The 24,813-nt window shown below is 55.6% G+C and overlaps 1 protein-coding gene across 7 annotated transcripts in view; it reads right to left on the reverse strand.

Annotated features, from left to right (window-relative positions):
- Window positions 1-14,599: 14,599 nt before the first annotated feature.
- Window positions 14,600-24,813, reverse strand: part of GPSM1 (G protein signaling modulator 1) — a 144,995-nt gene continuing 134,781 nt past the window's right edge. For all 7 annotated transcript variants that reach the window (XM_034793374.1, XM_034793373.1, XM_034793372.1 and 4 more), the window contains 3 exons: window positions 21,860-22,019; window positions 16,074-16,282; window positions 14,600-15,470 (listed from right to left, as the gene is read on the reverse strand). In XM_034793374.1, coding sequence (XP_034649265.1) covers window positions 15,288-15,470; window positions 16,074-16,282; window positions 21,860-22,019 — 552 coding nt within the window. In that variant the 3' untranslated portion in view covers window positions 14,600-15,287. The remainder of the gene's footprint in view (window positions 15,471-16,073; window positions 16,283-21,859; window positions 22,020-24,813) is intronic.

A 24,813-nucleotide genomic window follows, 5' to 3' on the forward strand; every position in this document is an offset into this window, starting at 1 on the left:
GCCATTCATCTGAAGCTCTCATAGTACTTCAGAAATGTTAATATAGCCACAGAACAGCTCTGGGTGGAAGGCTAGTAGTATCTTCATGCTTACAGATAAGTCTAGAGTGGTTACATGGCTCCACTGAAGCAAGACTCCCACAGAGCTACAATTTACAATGGCAGCTCTCTAAGGAGGACGGTGCTGTCCTTGTGTGTGTTCAGCGCCTAGCACAAGGCAGCCCCTGTGCTTGAATGAGCCCTATAAGGTCTACCACTATACAAATAATAACTAGGAGTCGGGGGTCCTATATTCCAGCCCCTTGCTCTACCCAGTAGACACATCCCATTAGAATTTGTGGAAACAGGCTAGCTTATTCCCACCTCCCAGGAGCTTATTCCCACCTCCCTGTCTCTCAACACAGTAAAAGTGCTGCGATTGCATTGTGACGGATGCTTTAGAAATGAATGTAATAATATATACTTGTCCCTGAGCACTGCAAGCTCCGTGCTGTCTTGGTAATCATGAACTTGCAAACGTATCTTTGAGAAGTCTCTCTTACCTGTCAGTGTATACGCTAATTAAGGACAATGGGCTCACACTACTCAATGGGCCATGTGGCAAGGGAGTGACAGAGGGAACCTGCTGTTTAAATGATACCGTTAACCTAGGTAGCAACGAACAAGGTGGAGAAGGCTGGAGAGCCACCGAGGATTCAAAGCCAATGGGGGCTGAACACCTCTGAAAATCAGGCCACAAGTTAATTATTATTGTTTAGTCATAGACCAAGACTCCACTGTGCTAGGCGCTGTACAAACACAAACGAAGGGATTCACTCTTGCAAGATCCACAGCAATGTTTCTGTAGGGTCTTCCACACTTTCCATGTATTGGATTGGATTTGAATGGCCTATTTTAAGAGCACCCTGGGAAGGGATGTATTTATTTGCATAATAGAGAAGTCTAGTTCGGAAAAAAATCCACTGTTGCCTGAAGCAAATCTGCCAAAAAGCCACAAACGGGATCCCAGGCCAGGCCAGGTGCTGACGCTCTGCAACGCATGTGGTGAGGGAAAGCGCTGTCCTGTGGTCTGTGCCAGGCTGAGCTGGGCATTACCTGATGGACGTACCTTATGTTCAGTATCTGTCTCCTCGTCCTGTTCAAAGGATGCTGCAATCCTGCCCCCTGCTGGGGGAAAAAATGCATGCATGTATTGAGCCATCCAGCCACTGCGTTGTGGTGTGTTGAGTATCTTGGCCCAACAGCCAGCCTGTATGTAGGGCCCAATCCAGCTCCTCCTGAAAATTGGTGGCAAAATTCCCTGTAATAAGAAGAGGGTCAGGCCCTTATGATCTTCTCCCAAAGTCTATTCTCTGATTAGATCTGCGCAGGTGAGCGCTGAGAAGCCCCCCCCCCCCCGGCCCCCGATGTCTGGTCATCTTTGAACATCTCTTGCCTCATGTCCCCCTCCCCATCCCATCGAGTGGTGTCATCGGCCTTTGCCTTTATCCGTTGCCACCTGGGTGAGATCCAGGAGCTGCAATGTGTGCAGAGTGACCTTTCCCTGCAAACAGTCCCCCAAGCCCTTCACTCTGATCCCAGGCACGTCTCTGCTTGGTTACTGTCCCAGGCATATAGTCCTGGTGTCCAGCCCCAGAGTGACATGGAGAATGTCAGTGGTGTTGTAGTAACTGGTATCACTGAAGCGTCTGTAGGTTTTTTAGCAGTAGCTGGGGGGTTGGGGGTGACGTACTGGGATCAGGCCTCTGTTACGTTAGGAGCTCTGCTCTGCATGTACGTGTGAAAAATGCAAAATATTACAGCTTGTCCCTCAGTATCTGTAATAACCATTGGCTGTAACTCCTCCGGGGGCCGGGATATCCCCCTAGGTCTGGCACTCGCCAGGCCTCGGAGACTCCGAACGCCGCAAAGGATCCTGGGCCGGATGAGCGGAAGCAGCATGAAGAGCAGCTGCAGGTGTTTGGACGGGCCATGGTGGAGCTGCTCGGGGACCAGGATGGGAGCAAGCTCTGCTGTCCTGCCTACACCAGGAAACCCTGCCTCTGTCTCCAGAATTATCTCAAAGCCCCAGGTGGGTGGAGCGGGAACCTAGAGAGATGGACCTAGAGTAATATAACGTAGTGCTGTTAATCCCAGAGCTCGGTACTTAGTGCACTACTGAAATGCAGCCATTGCTGGGGTGGAGGGTGGCAACCAGCGAGTGTAGAACGTGCTAGTGACAGGGATGGGACATGTTAGCTAGAACACTGGGACGTACCCTTTGAAAACTGCCGTGAGCATGGTGTCCCTCTACAGTCGTCTTGGAAAGCCCCACACGTCGGGACCTGTACAGATCTCTGTTCATCCGGCTCAGAAAGTGGGGAAGGGCTGGGTCACCCCGGCCAGTATATCAACCTGAGGTCCCAGGTTGTTTAAAACTTCCACCTACTAAGTACGGGAAATGTTCCTGGACCACTGCAATGGTGCCGTAATGCTATCGGGAAGATTGACCGAGACACGTGGCTTAGTCCATGTGCTTCTTGAAAAGCAGCTCAAGGATTCAAGTGGCCCCGCCAGAGAGGGCCAGAGAGGGCACTGGCTGTAACTCCCAAAGGGTGGCACCTCGCTCCACCACTGCCAGTGTCTGCTTTGAGCTATTGGCCCACAACCTAGGGTGGGATTCGAACCCACAACCTGGTGGCGCACACAGTGAGGGTGCCACCAAGTGAGCCATAAAAAATAGTGCCCAGCAGTAGTGCAATGCAAGGAGGGAGGAAGGCTGGGTCCTGTGTGTGCTGCCAGCCAGAGCCCCCTCAATCCCAGCCTCTCGGATCCAATCCCACGGGCCTCCCCTTTATGGAGGGCTTGGCAGCTCCTCGGAGCTGGGCACAACTCTTTGTAGAGCTCCACGTCCACACATGGGTCCATGTCTGACTCCCTGATGTGCTGCTTCCGTGGCAGGGCTGGGTGAGAGCGAGAGCCGGACGCGAGCCCTCGAGTTCTTGAGGTTGCTGCAGGAATCCAAGCGACTGAAAGCCGTGAAGTTCTGCAGCGCCGGGGACAGCCAGCAAGCCGGGGAGCCCAGGAGGTAAGGAGTGGGGTGGGGTGAAGCCCATGAGGAATAATGGAGCAGCACGTCCCCTTGCTGAGGGGTGGCACGCGCGGGCAGAGCCTTCCCCAGGCAGGATTCTCCATCAGGGCGACCTCAAATGTGTTGCTGCCGGGGCTCGCCCAGCTGACTCATGGGGCAACACCGATAATCGTGGACAAGAACAGAGCTTAGGGTGACGCCTGATCCCTTTCAGTCCAGAGAGAGAGACCAACAGGGAAGGGATTTTGGGCGACGACGTGCTACTGTCTCACGTGTCCATAGGCTCCCAAGGCCTCTGCGGACTCAAGGGGCAGAACTGGCTGGCAGCCACCCTAGCTGGTTTTTGAGCGGCTATGTTGTCCAGTAGTTAGAGCAGGGGACTGGGCCTTGGGATTCCTCGGTTCTTTTCCCAGCACCGTTATGAATTCAGTGTTTGGGGCAAGTGCTTTCCCCTGCCTTTCTCCAGTCATGAAATGGGGGTTAGGCACCCTGATTCTGAGGCCCCGTGCCAAGGGCACAGCACTGTCCTCTTGATTTCCTCAAGGAGGCGAGCCGTCGGGCTGGGGAGCAGACAGCGGAGATCTCGAGCCTTCGAGGACTTTGTCCTGAAGAACCGGAGGGTGTTGCGTGAAGAGCTGAAACTATGCGAGAGAGTCACGCAAAGGATTCTGGGATACTCCAACAACTTCCTGCATAAGAAGCTCAAAACAAGCAGCCAAGTAAGTTGAAATATGAATTCTCCCCCCCACCCCCCGAGGATGGGCCCGTGTGGTGCTAACCAGTCTAGTGACGGGGGGTGGGGGGACGGAGTTACACCCCAAGAGGGTTGCTAGTGGAAGCCTGGTTTTTCTTACAGAAGCCTGCCAGAGTTGAGCGGAAGAAGGGGAAAGGGGCTCTGGGGCTTCTCAAGCCCATTGCAGAACTCGGCGAAGAGAAGTGCTGCACGGCCAACTGCACTGCGGTAAATACTCCGGGGCCCCCACACTGCAGGGACGGGGGTGTCAGGGATGCCGGGCTCGCAGGAGCAGTCGGCTGATCACGCCTTCAGAGCAAGTCAGTCAGATACAACAAAAAAATGAGCGTCTGGCATACCAATGCCTCTCTGCCAAAGGGTCCCAGGGGTTAGAGCTAGGGGGACTAAAAGCCAAAGCTCCTGGGTTCTAATCCCGTCTCTGCCTCTGATTCACTGTGAGACGCTGGGCAAGTCACTTAATCTGTTTGTGCCTCAGTTTCCCTAACTGTCAAATCTTTAAAATAAAACAGCCCAGTCTCCAGGGCTCTCTTCCTTTCCCTAGACTGCATTGAGCATTGGCCCGATGTGTTAGTCTGTCCTCTTCTTGCTCCACATGCCTGAGAGGTGGGTGTCCAGCCTGCTTTCACTCTGATGGGGGTGGATCAGGCGGCCTGGCGTGTATATGGACGGTACCGTATAGCATACAGGTTTCCTATGCGCTGTCTCCTTTGGCTCCTTCTCAGATGGCCCACACCTACGGCCGGTTGCTGCAGCACTGGAGGGATTGAGCATTAATGGGCCAGTCGGAGGCTCGCCGAGTCCTAGCCGAAATGCTAACGCCCTCAGGTGAGTTGTCAGCATGTGGTGTGTCCCTCTGGTGATCGCACAGGTAAAGGAATAGAAAACCTGCCTTACGGCGATAGACTCAAGGAGCTCAATCTATTTAGCGTAACAGAGAGATGATTATGGGGTGATTTGATCACAGTTTGTAAGTACCTACAGGGGGAGTAGACGTTTGATGATGGGCTCTTCGCTCTAGCAGAGAAAGGTCTAACACGATCCAGTGGCTGGAAGTTGAAGCTAGACAAATTCAGACCGGGAGTAACAGGGAGAGCAATTAACCCTTGGAGCAACTTACCAAGGGTCGTGGTGGAATTATTGTGGGGAAGTTCTGAGATCTGCTGTACAGGAGGCCAGGCAAGATGATCACAGTGGTCCCTGCTGGCTTTGGACTTTATGAATAAACGCAGAGCAAAGCTAGGGGTTTATCTGGAAACACGATGTGTGCACATGCCCCTGCCCTCTGCTGGCTGGAATCAGATCCCGTCCTATAATAGCTAGGGCTGACAAAGAGGTTAAAAGGCTCGATGGGACTCCTGGAGATTCTCTTGGTGTCGATGATTGTTTGTAAGGTCTGGATCTCCTGCCTGCAGGTGCAGTGTCGTCTGCGTGGGACCAAGCAGCCAGGGCAATGAAACCCTCCAAACAGGGAAAAGCCCCACCGGAGTTCTGCTAAGAAAATACACCCAGCTGGGGCTGTTGGTGCAGGGCAGATCCCTGCTGATCTCGTTCCTTTGGGGCCTGTTGCAAAGCCCATTCACGTCCATTGCGTGGGGTTTGCATCAGACCCCCGATGCTCTGGCATTTGTCCTGGCTGTGCTACCGTCCGTTGTGGTGCATGCAGGCGAGAATCACACCGTTTCCCTGTTTCCCTGCAGGGGGCTGTAGGTGTAACTGTTACCGCTTCATATCCTGGGTGACTGGCTCCAGCCCGAGCACCATTAGCAAGGTTAACGAGCAGATGAAGAGGACGGGGGGAGATAGGGAGCCCCCTCCCCACAGACTCAAGCAGTGGAGGAAGGTTGGTACCAAAGGGCTGTCCCAAAGCTGCTTCTCACCCCACGGAGTTTCTGCTTCGGGTCCATATTTTGCATTGTGTGCATTTATTGCTATGTTTTGCTAACTGCTCATGTAAAGGGCCTTGTGCAGGGGAAGGGGGACTGGCTGGGGGGGGGGGGGGGGGGAGGGGGCATGGGCTGTGGTTCCTGCTTTCTTAGTAGGGGTGGATCTGTTGGGTGGGTGTAAACACTAGATTAGCTCTCTGTGCAAGCAGGTGTAACCTGGGCAGCCAGGCTACTGAGGTAACGAGGGCACCAAGTTGTGGCAATACCGACCCTCGTGCGTCAGGGCTTCTCGGACGGTCTTTGGGGTTGGAAGGGGATTTGCCCTGAGACATCACTGACTGTCTGGCTGGGAGGGTGCGCGTGTCTTTCTGTGAAGCATTCGCTATATTTCACTGCCAGAGACAGGATAGCGGTTGGTTCTTTGGGGCAGGAGTCTGCCTTTCTGTTCTGTTTGTCCAGCACCAAGCACAGCGAGACCCTCGTCTGTGATCACAGGTGCTACGCTACAAGGACATAATCAGAGTCCCTGGGCCTGTGATGTGAGATGGTACTTTCGCCTGTGAGCCTTGAGCACAGCAGCTACAGACGAAGGACACTCAATAAGCTTAGTCTGGCCTTTTGTTCTCAGTGAGCACGTCCCTGTCTGCGGGGACCCAGGGCTGGTGTGGAACCGACAGAAGGCAGTTCCCCTGTGTACCGTGATACAGCATCCTCTCCTGCCTGGATGGGACGGTCCAGAGCCAGGGTGACATCACTGGGGCACTAACTCGCCCCATCAGCACATTTCATCCCAGAGAGGTCCCAAAAGGGCCAGCGCTGTGAGCAGCCTAAGACAGCCGACCGCAACGTACGGCGGGTTGGAGCCCCGAGCCAGCATATCCGTCAGTTCCAACTGAAAGTCTTTTCGGTGTGTGGGCCTAGACGGCGGTCACCCCAGCCGGCCCCCTGGCTGACACTTGGGAGACCACCTCTGTTTTAAGGGTGTGGCGCTCCCGTTGACTATCGGGCACGAGCTACACAGAGAGGCTGAGCAAACAGCCCTGATCTCAGTCTGGTGGGCGAGTGGCTGCAGGGTGGGCGTCTGAGGTCAAAGCCATGACAGGAGGGAGGCAGTGTAAAGGGGGTTATCGAGAGGCTTGGGCTGTGGCACCTCAAACACAGACCAGATGAGCCGGCTCATTGTGTGTTCTGTTGCCATATCCACTCCCCTTCTGCTCCGCTAACCTCCTGGCTTCCCGTCCCGCCCTGTAGGAGAACCCCAAGCCCAACAAGAAGGGTTGTGTTGCTGAGGAGAGAGCGCAATCCAGTCAGGCACCATTGCTGGCTTCCCCTTCCACAGCTGGTTCCCAGGAGCTGCCTTCAGTCTCGGTCCACGGGCCAGCCTCAGTGGGCAAGCTGCCCGCCTCTGTAACCGGCGTGAGTAGAAGGGCTTGTTTGGGGTGGACTCTGAGGCCATGCAGTGCCTCGACCGGCAGAGAGGAAGGGAATCCAGAGGGCTGTTCAGGGAGAGTTGCATTCGAGGGCTGCTTCCCTTTCTGCTCACACAGAGCTGCTTGGTGCTGGCGGTAGCTGGTGGCTAGAAGGAGCCCAGGAGCGAGAGGTTACAGTGCTGTGGCAGCATGCGGGAGCCTTGCCCAGTGCTTGAACCTGCAGCTCCACAGAGAGCCCCCTCTGCCCATACATGGCGCATGGCGTCCGGCCTCAGCCCAAGCCCTAGGGGCCGATGCGTTGCTGCTGGAGCAGCTTGTCTGTCTGCCCTCATGGAGTCCTAGAAATGGAAGGGACCTCGCAAGGCCATCAAATCCCTCGCCTGCGCTAAGCCAGGACCAAGTCACCCTAGACCAAGGGTTTGTCCGGCCTGTCCGTAAAATCTCCAGTGACGGGGATTCCACCACCTCCCTGGGAAGCCAGTTCCCAAGCTGAACTGCCCTGGGAGGTAGAAAGTTTTTCCTGATCTCTAATCTAAATCTCCCTGGCTGCAGATTAAGCCCATTGCTTCCTGTCCTACCTTCCTGGACATGGAGAACAATCCATCGCTCTCCTCTTTCTAACAGCCCTTAACATAGCTGAACGCTGGTATCCGGTTCCCCCTCAGTCATCTTTTCTGAAGACTAAACATGCCCAGTTTTTTTAACCTTTCCTCGCAGGCCAGGTTTTCTAAACCGTTTATCGTTTTTGTTGCTCTCCTCTGGACTCTCTCCTGTTTGCCCAGAAATCCATGGAGGTGACCAGCTCTATACGGTATATACACACAGCTGCGCCTCTCCCTGCGCTCTACGGATGTGGAGATCAAACCCCAGCACCAGTCGTCATGTCTCTCTCATTTACTGGTGTTCTAAGACTGCCCAGTTGAGATTGTACAGCACCCAGCACGGGAGTGGGGGGTGCGGGGGGGGGCAGAGTTAGTCTCTGCACTGAAGAGCTTACTATATAAAAAGACAGACAAAGAAGGGAGGGGAAGGAAGTGCTTTTACCCCCACGTAACAGGGGAAACTGAGGCACAGAGCAACAAAGTGTCTTGCCCAGCATCACACAGGGAGTCTGTTGGCACTATCTGGAACTGAGCCCAGAGCGCCAGAGTCCCAGACAGTGGGTTGTCCAAGCCCATCTCCCCCACCCATCTAACAGAGGCCTGGCTAACAGAGAGGTTAAGGAACTGGGAATAGACGCCAGGAATCCCGGCTTCCACTGCTCTGCCCCAACCACTAGGCTGCATCGCCCCCAGTGTGACCCACTGCTGTGATAGCCTTGCGACCTTGGCAGTGATCTTCCTTTCTGTCTCCCTGGCAGGCTCTGGACCCCTGCTACAGGCCTTGCTTGTCTCTAGCATTGTCTCAGCACTGCCCAGCACTGGCGGGGAGATGACATCACCTTGTACCAGGCGGCCAGCTGGCACGTTCTCTCCTGCACCGGCTGCTGCTTCCGCTTCTCTCGCCCCCTCCAGCCCCCTGCTGCACAGAGCCCAGGGAGTACGTCCGGTAAAACATCACCAGCCGTGGGCCGTATCCTCAGCTGCTGTAAATCAGTGCAGCTCCATCAAAGTCACGGGGGCAGTGCTGACTTACTCCAACTGGGGATTTGGCCCAGTAACCCAAATGCTTTAGAGAGAGGCAATTGACGTGGGCTTCGCCAATCCAGGAACCAGTGCTAGGAATTCCCTGGTCAGCTTAACAACCAAAGCACAGGCCTTTTGTAAACGTAAACCCACTGGCCTGGCCATCTGTGGCTCCCATTGATACCTCTAGCAGGACAAGTGTTAGCCCCAGCGCCCAGGGCAGTGGCGTATTGTTGGCCTAGGGCGGCAAATTTGCTCTTGCCCCCTCCCCAAATCCCCGGACCGCCTCCTCCCCCAGGCGCGCCACGCTTCCCTCCTTCCACCTCCCTCCCAGGCTTGTCGCGCTGGGAGGGAGGGAGAAGCGAGTTGCAGCGCGCTTGGAGGAGGCGGAGCAGAGGTGAGCTAGGGCCCGCAGGCGCGGGGAGTAATGGGGGGCTGGGAACCGCTCCCCGGCCTGCCCCAGCTCACCTCTGCTCCACCGCCGCCGCCATCCCCTGAGTGTGCCACAACTCCCCTTCTCCCCCCCTCCCTCCCCGGCTTGCCGCGGGGGAGCGGAGGTGAGCTGGTGGGGGGGGGGGGGGCGGCAATTTTTTGACGGCCTAGGGATGGCAAATTTGTTAATCCGCCCCTGGCTCGGGGTAACTGCGTCCTCCCCCTGCAGGCCCCTGGACACTGTACCCCTGAAGCCGTGTGCTGTTCAGGTAGCTGCCGGGTGTCGGGAGCAATCCCTGCTCACCTGCGAAGAGTACCGGGCTCTGGGGAAGGAAGGTGCTCTGGGAAGGTTGGGCTGTATTACCACGTGCAAAGCACGACCGCACATAGGTTGAGAAGCGCTTTGAGAGCTGCGGCTGGTGGAACGTGCTATGTAAGAACACGGGATTGATACTAACCGTTGCCCGACCCTCCTGTAATACGTGGTTCGCCCCGCAGGTGTCACCATGGCAGAGCTCTTAAAACAGTGATTCTCAAACTACTGTCCTGGTGACCCCGTTCACATCGCAAGCCTCTGAGTGTGACCCCCCTTATACATTAAAAACCCTCTTTAATGTATTTTAACACCATTATAAATGCTGGAGACAAAGCGGGGTTTGGGGTAGAGGCTGACAGCTCGCGACCCCCCCCCCCCCATAACCTCGCGACCCCCTGCGGGGTGGCGAACCCCTGCTTTCAAGAGAGGAGGCTGAGCTGATGCTATGCTCAGCGCTGAATGACTCCAAGCGGCTGCCAGCCTGGAAGGCTTAAGGAGATGCTTAGGGGGCGAGACGCGGGCCCCTGCCTTAGCCTCGAGAGGCTCCTTGCGGGCGCCCCGGTAACTTTCCCTGCAGATTGATGGACATCTTTTCTCCCACCCCTTAGACTGAGCAGCAGCATCTGCGGGGCCTTGGCTACACTAGGGATCCAGCCCACCCTGCGCAGCCTTCACCCCTGGCCCGGTCTCCGGCTCTCTCTCAGCTTCTTGGTCCAGACTCCGGGCTCCGTCCAGCCCGTCAGCAGATGCAGGGAGTGGAGGCGATACGGAAAGGCCAAGAGCTGCAGCCTCCTTTGATCCTGATGGGGGCAAACAAAGGCGCTGTTCCAGGCTCCATTAACTGTGGGGGCCAGTTTCTTGGTGGCTGCGTTGCAGGTGAGTTGGGAACAGCACAGGCCTTGCGTTGCTGGTGTTGGCTTGGGAATTGCACGACAGCAACAGACGCACGGGGGAAGTGGGGTGAGGGGAGGGAGATTTCCTGGGGGCTCCTAGGAGGAGAGGTGCCTCACACGCCTCTCTCACCATGACTCCCACAAAGTGTAACCCTCCCACCCCTGTGGGCGAGGCAGGGTCTCAGGAAGGGCTGTGACCTGTAGTAGCTCTTGAGCAAATGTTAGGCCAAAGCAGAGGGGCACCTCCCTGGGCAACTGTGAGGGGAAGGGAGCCTTGGAACGATCTAGAATCCCCCTGCCCCTTCAGCTGGGGTGGAGCAATGGGTAGACAGAGGAGGGCTGGTCTGTGTGGGGAGCTGGGATGAGACACGTCCCCTGCACAGGACGACAGACAGAAGCTGGGGCTGGGCCAGGGCCCAGCTGGTGTGCAGTGGTGGGAAGTATCCTAGCAAAGCAGGACAGGCCAGAAAGCTCAGCCAAGTACTTCCCTGGCTGTTCCCACAGCAGGCAGAACTCCTCTGCTGGGGATGTAACCTGAGCTCCCGAGGCTCTCGGAGATCACAGGTTCAAATCCCAGCCTGGCTGCTGCCACTGTCCCTCCTCCTGAGAGATACAAATGGTATTGCCTGTCATTTCCCCGCTGTGCATGTGCGGCCACCGTGTCTGCAGGGCAGAGAGCCCTTGGCATGTCGTGGAGTAGGTGTTTACCCTGCTGCTCTTGTCCAAAACTTTTCTGGTCTGGTGCATAGTACTGGTCAGTTGCTGCCGTCTTTCTTGTGCTGTCTGTAGCTTTGGGGTGCTAGCTATCCCTGTTGCTATTCTGAACCTGCTGTAAATGCAGGCTGGTGGTTTACAGCCTGTCTCCTCTTATCCCCAAGTGGTGCCGCACTCAGCCCCTGGTGTGCTGCTCTGAAGCTGTGAGGAAGGGTAATGTGTGCCTTGGAGGAAGTGGGTTTAACGTGCCAGGATTTCCCTCTAGTGCATAGGGCGAAGGGGAGGCTGTTGATTGCATAGCAAGCTGGCAGGGGGTTGTCCCCTGGGCACTCCTTACATGGCCATTCTCATGTTGGGTGACTTCCATTTTCTAGGTGCTGTGAGGGGCCCGCTGCCCAGCGCAGAACAGAGGCTCCTGTCCCAGCTGGCAGGAGGCGATGAGACCCGACAGCTGGTACCAGCCTTTCTGGGCTTCCCCCCCTCACCTCCCCTTAGCGTTTCTGGTGGACTTGCCCTGTACCCCCGTGTGCACGCCCAGAGCCCAGCTCACTACAGGCTGTGCAAGAGTGAGGCCTGGGCCCTGAGGTTTAGGGGGTGAGGGGGAGCCTCCTTCCCAGCCAGCCCAGGGGAGTGAGAGGCTGGGAACTGGCTGGGAGTCAGTCCTAGGGCTCCTGTCTGCCAACCTCGAATCCACGCCCCTCCCTGGGCCAGCCCCACTCAGCCTAACCCTGTACCGGCTCCTGCTACAGCGCTTCCCCGTGGGCCTGGCAAGAGAGGCTGCATGTGTGTGGAGCAGAGGCATTGTGATGACAGTGTAGACCTGCAGCTACAGAACAGCCCCTACCATGCCTGAAGGATCCCAAACCCCTTCGCTGCTCCCCACCGGAGGGCAGGAGGAGGCGGAAACATCAGGCATCTGACCCAACCCCCCACCATTCCAAAGGGCTGGGCCTCGCCTGCAGCCTTGGTGTGTGATGTTCCTCTCAGCCTGTCCTTTCGCAGTTCTCTCCTTGGTCTGTACCCGGGGGCCAGCTGTAAGGTCTGTCCCTAGTCTACTTACTGAGTCTCTGCTTTGTGTCTTCGCAGCTTGCCCTCCCCAGCAGCCTCCATCCTCCCCGTTAGCAGCGCACGGGGCTGCCCCAGCGCTCCCGGGGGCTGGAGCGTGGGTCTCAGCTGAGCTGGCAAACTGCCTTCTAGCGGGGCTGCTCTCAGCTCCCCAGGCGAACGCCGCCTGCTTCATCGTGAAAGCTGAAGGACAGCCCGTGAGTGGGGAGGCTAAGGTCACTGTTCACCTCGGCTGGCCAATGACTTTGTGCTGCCCTGGGTAGGGCTAACGCCGTCCAGCCCTGACTTCACTGGCTCCCAGCTATGCAGGAGTGCTCTGCTTAGTGATACGGTATCGCCGCCAGCAAGCAAATCCAGAGCGTCTGGCCCAAGGAGGGGTGTGTCCAAGGGCTAGTGTGAGAAGGCAGCTGTCCAACAGCCCTGCTGGTCCTGGGAATCTGTGGCCACCCTTGCAATCCCTGCAGCAAAGCTGGTCCTTGGAGCATCAGCCCCAGGGCATCAGCATTCTAACGGGTGCGGCTCTTGCCTTGTGAAACGGAGACCGGCTGGGTGCACGCCCGGGGCCCTGGAGCTGGGGGGTGTGAAAGCAGGTCAGTGTATGCCCCAGTAAGGTCTAAGCAGCCCCTGAACCTTTGTAGGTGGACAGCGCTGCCCTGGGCGGGGGACTTGGCTCCCCATTCCAGGTCCCCTAAGGTAGGACTGACTCGTCCTGGGAGAGAGAGGCCTCCTAGGCTTTGGAACTCTGTCCCATCGCAGCTTCCCTGTGCCTGCCCTGTAGGAAAGACAGGCCCGACTGGGTCCTGTCTCTAACCCATTGCTTGCCCTGTCATCACTGGCTGGGAGAGCCAGTTCCTGTTCCCCAAGAGCCCTGCAGCAGGGGCTGGCAGGCAGTGCAAACAGAGACCCAGCAGCCGGGAAGCTCGTAAGCACCTGCTTAAACTTTAGCCTGTGCACTTTCCCCAGGCACGGCTTTGCTTGCACTGCTGCTGGAGTTCTCCTGAAAAACACAACCCCCAAAGCCCTTGGTTCCTACCTTCTCTCTCCCGGGCTGGGAGCCCTCAGCCCAGACAAGGGGCTGCTGTGATCTAGTGAAGCAGGAGACAGTTACTCTTGGCATGGAAGTTTAGACCACAAATGTTTATTAAGCATAACCCTGCCCGCCCCTCCCCAAGCCCTATGTATTTCTATATATTAATTCATTTGGCAGATTTTTTTTTTTTTAAGGAAAAAAACAAGTACCCGGGGGGTTGAAATTCCCCCTTAAAATGACATTAGCAAATGCACATGTAAAAAATAAATAAGCTCATACATTCAAGTATATGGCAATTACATCACGCTTCCGCAAGCTGATTGGTCAGATTCCAGTTTGTGGCCGGGCCAAGCACTGCAGGGGCACAAGTCCACAGCTGGTCATGTTGTCTTAACAGCAGGAGCCTGGCGGGGTGGCCCCTCTTACCGAATACAATACAGGGAGCGATGGCCCCGCTGAACTGGTCCAGCCATCCGGCAGTACTGAGGGTGAATTCTACCTGCTCGCACCGAGGACATCTACACACGTTAGCGCACTGGTGCCTCTCCCCAGCATCCGTTCAGTTGGGCTAAGTGCCGCCGGGCTGAATTTCTTGCTGCTCCTGAGAGCGACAGGGACTCGGCCCAGGCACGGGCTTCGGGGAGACGAGCAGTAGCTGGAAGGCCCGCTGAGGACCGGCACACCTTGTGATTCAGCCCCGCCAGTCCCAGCTGCCGCAGCAGTGCAAAGTGGCACCTCGGTACAGCTAGCCCCATTCTGGGTGAGGGCTCAGGGCTTTTGGGGGAGGGAGGGGCATTGTTTTTCAGCCTATTCGAAAGTGACAAGTCCCCACCAAAGTCAGCACCTTCCCTGTGCGCTCCTGTCACTTTGAAGAGCTGCTGTGCCTAGCCCACACCATGCTTGCCAGGCTGGAGGCCTCTAGCGCCTACTGCAAGAGAAAGGAGGAGTGCTATTAAGCCCCTTAGATGGGGGCAGTGCTCTAAGCTAGATTCACACTGGACAGACTAACAGCGTTCCTCCAAAACATGTGGCAGCTGTATTCCTAGGGTAGTGAACGGGGCCGGAGTGACAGCCCTGGGGCGTGAGGTTCCAGCTTCACAACACGCAGCAAAACAAGTTTTAGCCCCTGCTGCTTTGCTTCCACCTGAACCCGATGGGGCCCCCGTGGGCTTCACTGCTAGCAGGGCCAGTTGTGAGGCAAACACCCAGGAGCTCTTTGATACAGGCCAACAGCTGTCAGGGGCTAATGCCAAGTATACCGGGGACCTCTTCGTTCCTGGTCACAGGTTCCACTCCAGAGTTCCCTGCTCCCCTGTAACAGCACAGCCAGCATGACACCGGAGACAGGTAGGGGCAATCTCCCTGCTGCTGCTGCTTGAGCACACGTGTGCCCAGCACCTGAACTGGCCTTCCTTGGCACTGCAGGGCAGGACCCCAGCTCCAATGACTCCCACTGTCACCGTGGCAGGCTGGTGAAGACAGCGCCAAACGGCTCCTGGCCAGACCCGGGAGGAGTCCAAAGAAAAGAGAGGCGCCCTGTTAGCCCACGTGTGGCAGAAATAAAATACATTACGGCACGTAGGACCATGGTCGCTGCACCCAGGGCTCAGGGTTACACTAACTGCTGGCCGCCTTCAGCTTCTCCACGGTTGCACCCCCTGCCTCTGGATGCCCCTTCCTCACAGAGCTCGGCAGGGGGGTGCAGACGCTCCCAGGCACTGCTGGCGGGGGGGGCTGCAGCAGCCAGTTCACCAGTTGTCTCAGTCTATGTCCCTGGCACTCTGGGCCCAGCCCCCAGCCGTGCGTGAGCAGTTCCTCCTAGCTTTGCTCAGCTGTAGAACAGTCATTGGTTGCCTATAAAAAGCCATATAGAAAAACTGTCCCTAGCTTGTGAACCTGCCCAGCCCCTACTCCAAGGAAAGATAAACCCCCAAAAGTGGCAGGAAACACCCCCTCCCCCTCTATACCCACCCCCTTCACAGGCCAGGGCTGCTCCTCCCTGGGAACGTCTGCCACGGAGCAGCTGGGCTCAGTTTTTCAACAGACGACACTTTCCTCAAAGCAAACCCCCAATTCTTAGCTGGAGCTGGGTCTCCTCTGCTGCTGCTCCTCTTGGGCCGAAGCCAGATCCACCCTCTGCTCGTCCATACGTTTGGCCTGGACGCGCTGGATGAGGTTGAAGAAGTCTTCGTCAGGCATGGTGGGGCCACGGGGGATGGCATCCGGGGGAGCGCAGCGCTGATCGTCTATCCGGGATGACTGGCACGGCCGAGGGGAGGGGAGGAGAAACAGGTGTTAGAAATGGTTCTGCGACCGCTGGCTTTATCTGGCTGGGGAGACAGCGAGCGCCCTGCAGCTGGCAGGAGCCCAAAGGGGTTGTCATGAGGAGGTGGGCAGAAGAATCCCACCCTGGAAACAAAGGGAGCCAGGGACAGTGGCCCTGAGCCCAGGGCTTTGGGGGGTGGGGGGGAGGAAGGGGCGTTTCACAGCTGTTAAAAGGCTTTGGAGTGAATCCTGCTTTAATGGGCCAGCCTCTCAGCCCCCCCCCCCCCCCCCCCTCCAGGCAAAGCCTGGGCACCGTGCACTCACTGGACAGGCGTGGGCCCTGTGCCTCAGCCTACCTCACGGCAGGTATCAATCACAGAGCAGCACAAGACCTTGACTGGCACCTGCTCTTCTGTTCTGGAGGCACAAATCTGGGCAATCTGAGAGGAGGCTGGGCCCTTTGCTGGTCTTGCCCCATGTTCGTACAGGGCTGCCGACTGTTCGGGATGGGCCCGAGGAGCGGCAGGAAAGTTGGCGCTGGCCCTGGCCGAGCAGAGTCTCACCCCTGGGGTCGGTGCAGAAGAGCAAACTGCCTACCTGGCACTTCATGAGCATGTTGAAGAACTCGTCTCCTGGCTCCTGGGCATCCCCCTCCATGCGCAAGTGCCCCAGGTTGTTGTGAGTGATGCGGAGGCCGGGCAGGCTGCCCACGCTGGCACGCTGGTCATCCAGCCGCCTGCTCTGGGAGCTGGCGATGAGATCAAAGAACTCCTCTGTCTGCGGCGATGCTATTAACGAGGACTGAGCTGCAGGGGAACAGGGAGAACACCAGGGCGTCAGGCCAGGGAAGGGGCCTGTGTCACAGCGCTGTTCAGCTCTTATTAACTCATTCGCCACCCCTCTGAGGTCCGGGAGCCAGGACGCCTGGGTTCTGTTCTGGGCTGTGACGCTGATTTACTCGGTGATCTCGGGTAAGTCCCTTCGCCCCCTGTGCCGCTCAACGCCTCCCTCCCTGCCTTTGTAAAGCACTTATGGCCCCCGTAAAGCTCAAAGTGCATCACTATTAACTAGTAAATGATCCCCTTTTAGAGGTGGGCAAGCTGAGGCAGTGAGCGGGCAAGTGACATGCCCAAGGGCACCCATCTAATCAGTGGCAGAGCCGGGAGTAGACCAGGCCTGTGGTCAGCCGCTCTCAGCAGAAAGGTCATTTGAGCTGCCTTTTTTTTTGCCCTACTTGATCTCTTAACTACCCCCCCCACACACACACTAAGAGTAACCTCATTTCCCTGCCCTGAATGGGCTCACCTGACCCACAGGAGGAGAGAAGTGAATTGCAGCCATTTCATCTAATTGCAAAGAAGAACAAATGATCAAGACTTTTCTTTTAGAACAGTGGGTCTGGCCCAGCCAAAGCTACATGGCCCGTCTGAGCTGCAGGCAACTCCCGTTACCAATGTGCAGAGCCGGCCAGGGCCCCGTTTCAGACCACGCTTTCTGAAATCAGCCAGCTAAAGTGACTGCCACTCCTAGGGAGAGCAGACAGCTGGCGCTGTGAACTTCCCCTCAGCAGTGCCACACAATCCACTCAGGCTGGGTGTGCTGGAGGCCTTGCAAGGAGCACGCTCACTCAGAGCACAATGGCTGGCGGGACCTTGCGTGAGGAAGACACGAAGGCTCAGTTTGCACCCTGAACGCTGGCCTTGGGAGCAGCACACGCTGCGGCTATCGTTTTCTCTATGGCATTAAAAAAACCTTTTAAAAGATCAGAGGGGGTTTATTGCCTGGCTTGACACAACATCAATAAAGTCTAGACGGTATCAGTACCTTCCTGGAACGAGGGCTCTGTGAGTGCACAAACACCGGGCAGCGAAGTGGGAAAGCAGCTGCCTTTATAGGGTAAACCGCAGAAACTCTGGCTACACATCTCCCCCTGGCTGACAAGGCTGCGTTAAGGGAGCAGGACAGGATATTAATTGCACTTGGACGGTTGATTTGATTAGATTAGGGAAGAGATGCCTCATTGACGTGGCCTTTCAAGAAGGTACCAAAACTTTAGCGCACTCATTGCATTACCAGCCCTCTGCCTGTGAAGCCATGCGAGCAAAAACTGCACCTTACTCCGGGGCCATGACCCCTGTCCCCCATACATCTTCCCCACTGCAGTGCTGACTAGTACCCAGCACCGGGGTCCATCTCTGGCTCTCCTAGCGAAGGCTGTGCTGCCCCAGGAGCTTAACTCCTGTGCCTCACTTGACCCCTCCAGATCAGGAAAGTAATACTTCCCTGCCCCGGCCCGGGGTGTGCCGCATGGCTGACCTGGGTCTGGAGCGCCTGGCACCGCTCTAGTGCTATACAAAGGGTTAGAAACGCAGCATTCCAAGCTCTCAGCCCCCTGCTGCCTCTTGGCTCCCATACGCTGCTGTCGCTACAAGCAGCGAGCTCCCGCTGGGAGCGGCTGGCAAGGAGCGCAGGAGAATGCAGTGGGGAGTGGCTGAGTGGATCAGGGGGCAGAACGTTGCCATCAATGCGGGCACAGGCATACAAGCGGCCTTTTAAGGTCCGACATGAGCGAGTGGTTCTGCCTTTGAGAACTCGCGGGTAGTGGGACCAAACAGACCCGTTCCTGGTTACAACGTGTCCTCGAATTGCCCGTGCTGAGCCCTGAAGCAGCCTCCTCAGTGCAACTGCAGATCCCAAGTCAGTTAATAGGCCATGATTACAGTGAACCACCGAGGAACTTGTCTGAAGAGACATTTTCCGCCTTCCTCATTATTAAGCCTAATGTTAGGATTCGGAGGCAGGGGCCGGCCCGTTCCAAGTAGGCGGTAGTTACAGAAATTGTGCTTGCAATTGACTCCAAAGTCCCTGGAAGCTTGAGTGGCTTTCTGTCTTGCGCTCAGGCAGCCTCCTACCAGACGCCCCATGCAATTACAAAGGGTGGGCTATAATTAGAGGCCATGTAATCAGCCAAGTGCAAGCAGAGGTAAGTGATTCATCAGACAGCTCGTCCTTTCCGAGTCCCCCAGACAGCACTCGCCTGTCAGGTCCGGTGCAGATACGGTGTAATGGCTGCGGACGTTCTGTCCAGCACAAGGCAGCGGGACCTGCGTCAGAGAGCCTGCCTTAGGAAATCACAGTCTGCACCTGGTTCTTTTCAGCCCTCCCAGAGCCAGCCTGCTCCTCCGACGGCTGTCTGTCCGGGCGTGTGCTTGGGAGCGAGAGCGCGAGCCAAGCTCTCTGCTGATGTAAACGGGCTCAGTTCCATTGGCTTCAATGGAGTTTTGCCTGTTTCCCCCAGTGGAGGACTTGAGCCATGACGTCCCACCACCCTCCTTAGTGCTATGCTCACAAGTGCACACGCTCCCAATGCCACCTAAAGATTCCGGTGCTGCCTCACAGTGAGAAACAAGAGACCAGCAGGCACTTGCAACTCGCGCTGCTGGCACAGACAGCCCCCCGAGCCGAGGAGCTGGCGCTCCAAGGGAGGCGCCGTGCTCTGTCTTGGAGCACACCCGTGGGAAACCCAATGGCCTGTGATGAGATGTTAGATGGGGTGGGATCTGAGTTACTACAGAGAATTGTTTCCTGGGTGCTGGCTGGTGAGTCTTGCCCACATGCTCAGGGTTTAGCTGATCGCCACATTTGGGGTCAGGAAGGAATTTTCCTCCAGGTCAGATTGACAGAGGCACTGGAGGTTTTTCGCCTTCCTCTGCAGCATGGAGCACGGGTCACTTGCTGGAGGATTCTCTGCACCTTGAGGTCTTTAAACCATGATTTGAAGACTTCAATAGCTCAGACATAGCTCAGGGGTTTGTTACAGGAGTGGGTGGGTGAGGTTCTGTGGCCTGCGTTGTGCAGGAGGTCGGACTAGATGATCATAATGGTCCCTCCTGACCTTAAAGTCTATGAGTCTATGAAACGTGGTTGGGGGAAGCGAAGGGAAAGGTGCATGGCAAGCTCAGCCAGCGGCTAATGTCCGTACGTGCTGGCTAATGTCCCTACACCTAAGTGCAGACTTGTGCTGTCAATGCCCATCATGCTTGGCATGACCAGGTCTGGATGGCACCACATCTGGCACTGCTGGGAACCTCAGAGAGGAGGTTTTTCAAATGACGGGCGTAAGCAAACAGAACTCACTGCACAACGAAAACGTTCAGTCGCAAGCCCTGAAACAACATCCAACAGTCCATGAAAACAGCTGGGTGGTTCCTTTTTGCTGCTGGTTAGGAATGAAACATTCCCCCGCAATGTAGAAATCCAAACACGCTGACACCGGGCGAGCAAAGGGGACCCAGTAAATAACTCTAAATAGAAAGTAAAACAGGGCACATAGTTCTACTGTCTAAGCGAGAGTGCAAATTAATTAAACAGCAGTGTGCCCAACTCGCACTTTTATCGAGTGTCTCATGGTATTTGCTGTTGTCCTTAAAGCCTCCTGTTACAGAGGCAGGGGCGGCTCTATGTTTTTTGCCGCCCCAAGCACGGCAGTCAGGTGGCCTTCGGCGGCACGCCTGTGGGGGGTCCGCTGGTCACGCGGATTCGGCGGCGTTTCTGCGGGTGATCTGCCGGTCTCGCGCCTTCGGCGTACCCGCCGCCAAATTGCCGCCGAAGCTGCGGGACCGGCGGACCTCCCGCAGGCATACCGCCGAAGGCTGCCTGACCGCTGTCCTCACGGCGACCAGCACACCGCCCCCCGCGGCTTGCCGCCCCAGGCACACGCTTGCTGCGCTGGTGCCTGGAGCCGCCCCTGTACATGAGAATCTCAGCTTTCATTTAAAAAAGGAAGTAAGGCCCAGACCCTCAAAAGGGATCGATTCCAATGCGAATGTGGCCCAGAACCTCAAAGGTATTTAGGTACCTAAGTTTCTAGCCATCAGGGTTGTGGAGCAAAGCTTCAAAGTATGAAGTGAGGACAGCCCAACGGCTCAGAAATCAGGAGCCGAATCAACAGAGCTCCAAATTCACGTATTTATTAACAAATCATGTTTTTTAATCCAGCCTCCTGCTCTGGAGTTCTAAAGCCAGGTTTGGAACAGCTGGGCTGACGGTAATATTGAAACAGCGCAAAGGCTGCTGCTGTCTACAGCTCCCTCGGCACAGCTGGGAAACCCACGCTGGTTTCTGCATCGGCAACACGCGTAGCTTTACAAGAACGATGCGCACGTCCAGGCTATTTTTAGGGTGAAAAAGCCACCTGACTCGGAGCCAGTCTATGCTCCCTGTCACAACACAACCTGACCTTTTCAGCACTATTTAGCTCTCGCTGCTGCCAGCTCTGTATTCCCGAGGTGGTTCGGTGCTGCGTCTCACATATCGGCCTTGTTAGGGATGTCGGGTGTCTTGTTTTAAATCATCTTTTAGGTTTGTTTGTTCCAAACGGCATCGTTTGATCAAAACCGTATGGAACAAATAAAAGGGTAAAGTGCCATAGAAACGGCTTTTAAAGCGAAGAGTTGGATACTAGTCTCTTTAGCCATTGCTTTCTGATTACTGTTTAAACACATCTCATCACAGCCTTGCAAAATGGCCAGGAAAATATACCAGTCCAGGCACCCAATCTCCTTGCCTAGCCTTACGATGTTGATACCACTACCATCTAGTTTATCTACCTATTCATTCAGCTATCTAAGATCTTCCTGTGGTTATCTACCTATCTGTGCTCCGTGTGTCTCCTATGGTTTATCTTTCTCTCCAGCACCGTTCATCATAGTATCTACGTGCTGAACAAAATTCAGAAGCACAAAAAACAAATGACGATTCCAATGAAAAAAACCTAACACTCTTTTACTTGCCCATCCAAAACCACGGCAAATGACCCAGGTGTGTCAGCAAACAGACACCTCTAATTGCAAGACCGCCTTAACGATTAATAATACACCTCTACCCCGATATAACGCGACCCGATATAACACAAATTCAGATATAACGCGGTAAAGCAGCGCTCCGGTGGGAGGGGGGGCGGGGCTGCGCACTCCGGTGGATCAAAGCAAGTTCGATATAACGCGGTTTCACCTATAACGCGGTAAGATTTTTTGGCTCCCAAGGACAGCGTTATATCGAGGTAGAGGTGAACTTAGCGCTTATAGCACTTTTCATCCAGAGCAGGAAAGTGCCTTATAGCCAACCCCAAAATTTTGGGGTTCTTTTTATTTGTGTCTTGGTCCTTGTGACTTTGGGGCTCATCGTTTCAAGCTTTTCTCTGAAACCAGGAAAGATACTTTTGAACAAATGAAAGCTGAGATTCTCACCTAAGCACCTGACTCCAGGAGCTGGGGATTTAAAAGAAAACACCAACTATTGCCAGACTTGCGGTAAATTCATGAGAACTGGCAGCACTGCAGACATGTCATTACGCTCATTAACGAGAGCCCCCAAATGCTTACATATTCGTTCTTCCAGGGCAGGCACGGAGGTGGCAGCAGCCTCTGCAGCCTCTGTTTGGCATTCTTCTAGCGGGCAGCGCTGGTCATCCATTCGACTGCTCTGGAACTTGCTCAGCAGGTCAAAGAAGCATTCCTCGTCTGAAGGGGCCCGGCTGATTTTCTGCAAAGAAGAAAGGAAACAGAAGAAGTCAAGCAATCAACAGCAACTCCTTGCATCTGCAACTGCTGACTTACATATATACAAGTTTCCTGCCCTGTCCTAGGCCAAGTGGAGGCCGGATTCCCTGCTGCTCGGTGCTGCAGAATGGAGCCGTCAGAGAGGGTCAGCGCTATTTGACTCTCTGCTTGGCTCCGCCCCCAGCCACAGGATAGGTTAGAGCAGTTTGGGGGCTGCTCTAACCTGCACCAGCTGGCAATGACCTCCAAGGGACTGTCCGCACCTCCTTCCCTCCCCCAGTTCACTTCTTGGCCAGGGCTATGAGGGTAAGGCATAGAAACTGCCTCTGTCCCTGCTGCAGCTTCTCCTCCCCGCCCCCTCCCCTCCCCACCACCCTTAGCAACCCCAGCTGGGACATGTGGTGGGTTCTGCAAAGGGAGCAGAGCAGGACAGCGAATGGTGCCTCCGGCAGTCGTCAAATTCCCTTTCACTCAGCTCATTGCTCATCTCCCATTAAGGCGGCTCGTTCCCAGCGCAGGTGTCCCGCCAGGCATACAGCTGCATTGTGTCCCCATCCAGTCCAGTCTCCGAAATAGCTTCTCACTGTTCTTCTCCTTGCCTTTCCATCAGGGGACTGTAAAACTAGCCTCCAACGGAAAGAAAGATCAACCCCCTGCCCCACACGCCCCGGCAAGGCAGAGTTACCTTCCTTTGCAAGTGCTCGCCTTCAGGGGCTATGGCCAGGGAGCATTTGCAAAGGCACAAGGTGAGCAGCCATCACCGTTCCTTTCCGTTCCACCAGAGGAACATTTGTGGCAAGTCGTTCTGTTAAATAATCCAATCACGTTCCAGCCGACCCTGGGAAACTCTGGATGCATTCCAAGCAGCCTTTGGCTGGGGCCACGTTTCTAGTCTTCCTTTGGGCTCCTAGCAATGGGGAAATTAGCCTTGCTGTCCAACAGCCTTCATGGCTACAGAGCATCGTGACCACATGGGTGAGCTCTCTCCTGGCACGCTGGGATTGTGCTATTGCTGGGAGAAAAGGCTGGTTCTAAAAGAGAGAGGGAGGGAGTTCCGTGCCCTTGCACGGGAGAGAGAATTAGTTACTGAGCAGTGTTGGGGCAGCGAAGTGAAAGAGAGGAGATCCGGACAGGAGCGGAGTCAGCCCGGGGAGCGTCTAGGAACCTGGGAGCGGGACTGGGCTCGAAGTCAGAGAGGGACAGGAAGAAGTGAATGAGATGGACCCTAGGGTAGCACATAGAACCCCCTTCTGGTGTGTTGGCCCCAGCCCCATCCTCTCCCTTTGCAAGGTTATAGCCCCGTAGGCACAGACAGCGAGTGTTCCTCTCAAACCAGCTAAATTTAGACTCCCATAAAGGCCTCCACAACGTGAGCTTCCCAGCGTTCTTCCTTCCTTTGTGTTATCCACAGGAGGCCGCTGGTTATAACAATCATCGCGCTGCAAATTATAGCTCTTCAGGAAAACAATTCTCGCACGAGAGCCCCAAATGAGCACCTTTCACCAGACAGCGATCTATTTAAGCTGTGCTGTGGAATGGATTTGCTTCCAAAGCCTCCATGCACAAGCCCTGTGGTGTGACCAATTCCAGCTCAGACAGATGTGTTTTTAATGCCATTACCAGGCACGCTTCGTTAATGGAGTAAACACAGAGTCCCCTCTTTGGCTCAGCCAAATGCAGCGTAAGCAGCAGATTTCTCTGAAGAATTACTCAGAATTGGATGTGAAATTAGAAAATGAGACGAGAGGCATCTGCCAGTTTCAGGGGGGCTCTGCCTGGCTGGGGATCTGGTACCGTCACACAGGCTGGTCAGATGCTACCAAGAGCAATGGATAAAATCCGTGGACACTGATGAACTGCTGGTATCCGCTCAGTGACCCATTGACATGAGCTGGTGGCATGGATGGACTGACAGCACCAAAACCAAGAGCAATTATCAATATTATGAAGACCCAGCTCTTCAAAGGGATTTAGGCACGTACCTCCTATTGAAACCAATGGGCCCCTGAAACCAATGAGAGTTGGGCACCTAAATACCTCGGAGGATCTGGACCTATGAGCCCCAAGCAGGATCAGGTCCCCATTGTGCTAGGGGGAGGGATAGCTCGGTGGTTTGAGCCTTGGCCTGCTAAACCCAGGGTTGTGAGTTCCCTCCTTGAGGGGGCCATTTAGGGATCTGGGGCAAAAATCAGTACTTGGTCCTGCTAGTGAAGGCAGGGGACTGGACTTGATGACCTTTCAGGGTCCCTTCCAGCTCTATGAGATAGGTATATCTCCATATAGTATTATTATAGGCGGTGCACAACCACCTAGCGAGAAAAAGTCCCTGCCCTGTGGCATTTACAATCTAAACGGACAAGTCAGGCAAAGGGCGGGAGACAGGAAGGATTATTACAGGGCTTGAGGTGAAGTGCTCTGCCAAACGGGGGCTGTAGCAGAGAGGGGACTGACCCCCGATGGCCCGTGTCCCAGGGCCTTCACCGCACAGCCATCCCTCCAGTCAGGCACTTGCCTCAGCAGAGAGGTGCTTCATGAATGGGGCCCACAGCTCGAACCCCCTTCTCTCGCCCGCTACAGGTTGGTCCCTCCATGCCAGTCAGTGGGGAATTGCGGGTGCCTGCCCTGGCGAGGGGGAGATTTAGTGCTCGGGTTAGCGAATCTGGAGCTATTCTCTAGCACAACGTTCACTGACCACAATCAAACCGGTCTGGTTCCAAGCCGGATGAAGCAGGGAAGGCACGTTTCGTGCGAGAGGGGCCAGCTCACTACCTGGCCAC

Source organism: Trachemys scripta, chromosome 17 (assembly GCF_013100865.1).
Source record: "Trachemys scripta elegans isolate TJP31775 chromosome 17, CAS_Tse_1.0, whole genome shotgun sequence".
In the NCBI taxonomy this organism is placed as follows: Eukaryota; Metazoa; Chordata; order Testudines; family Emydidae; genus Trachemys; species Trachemys scripta.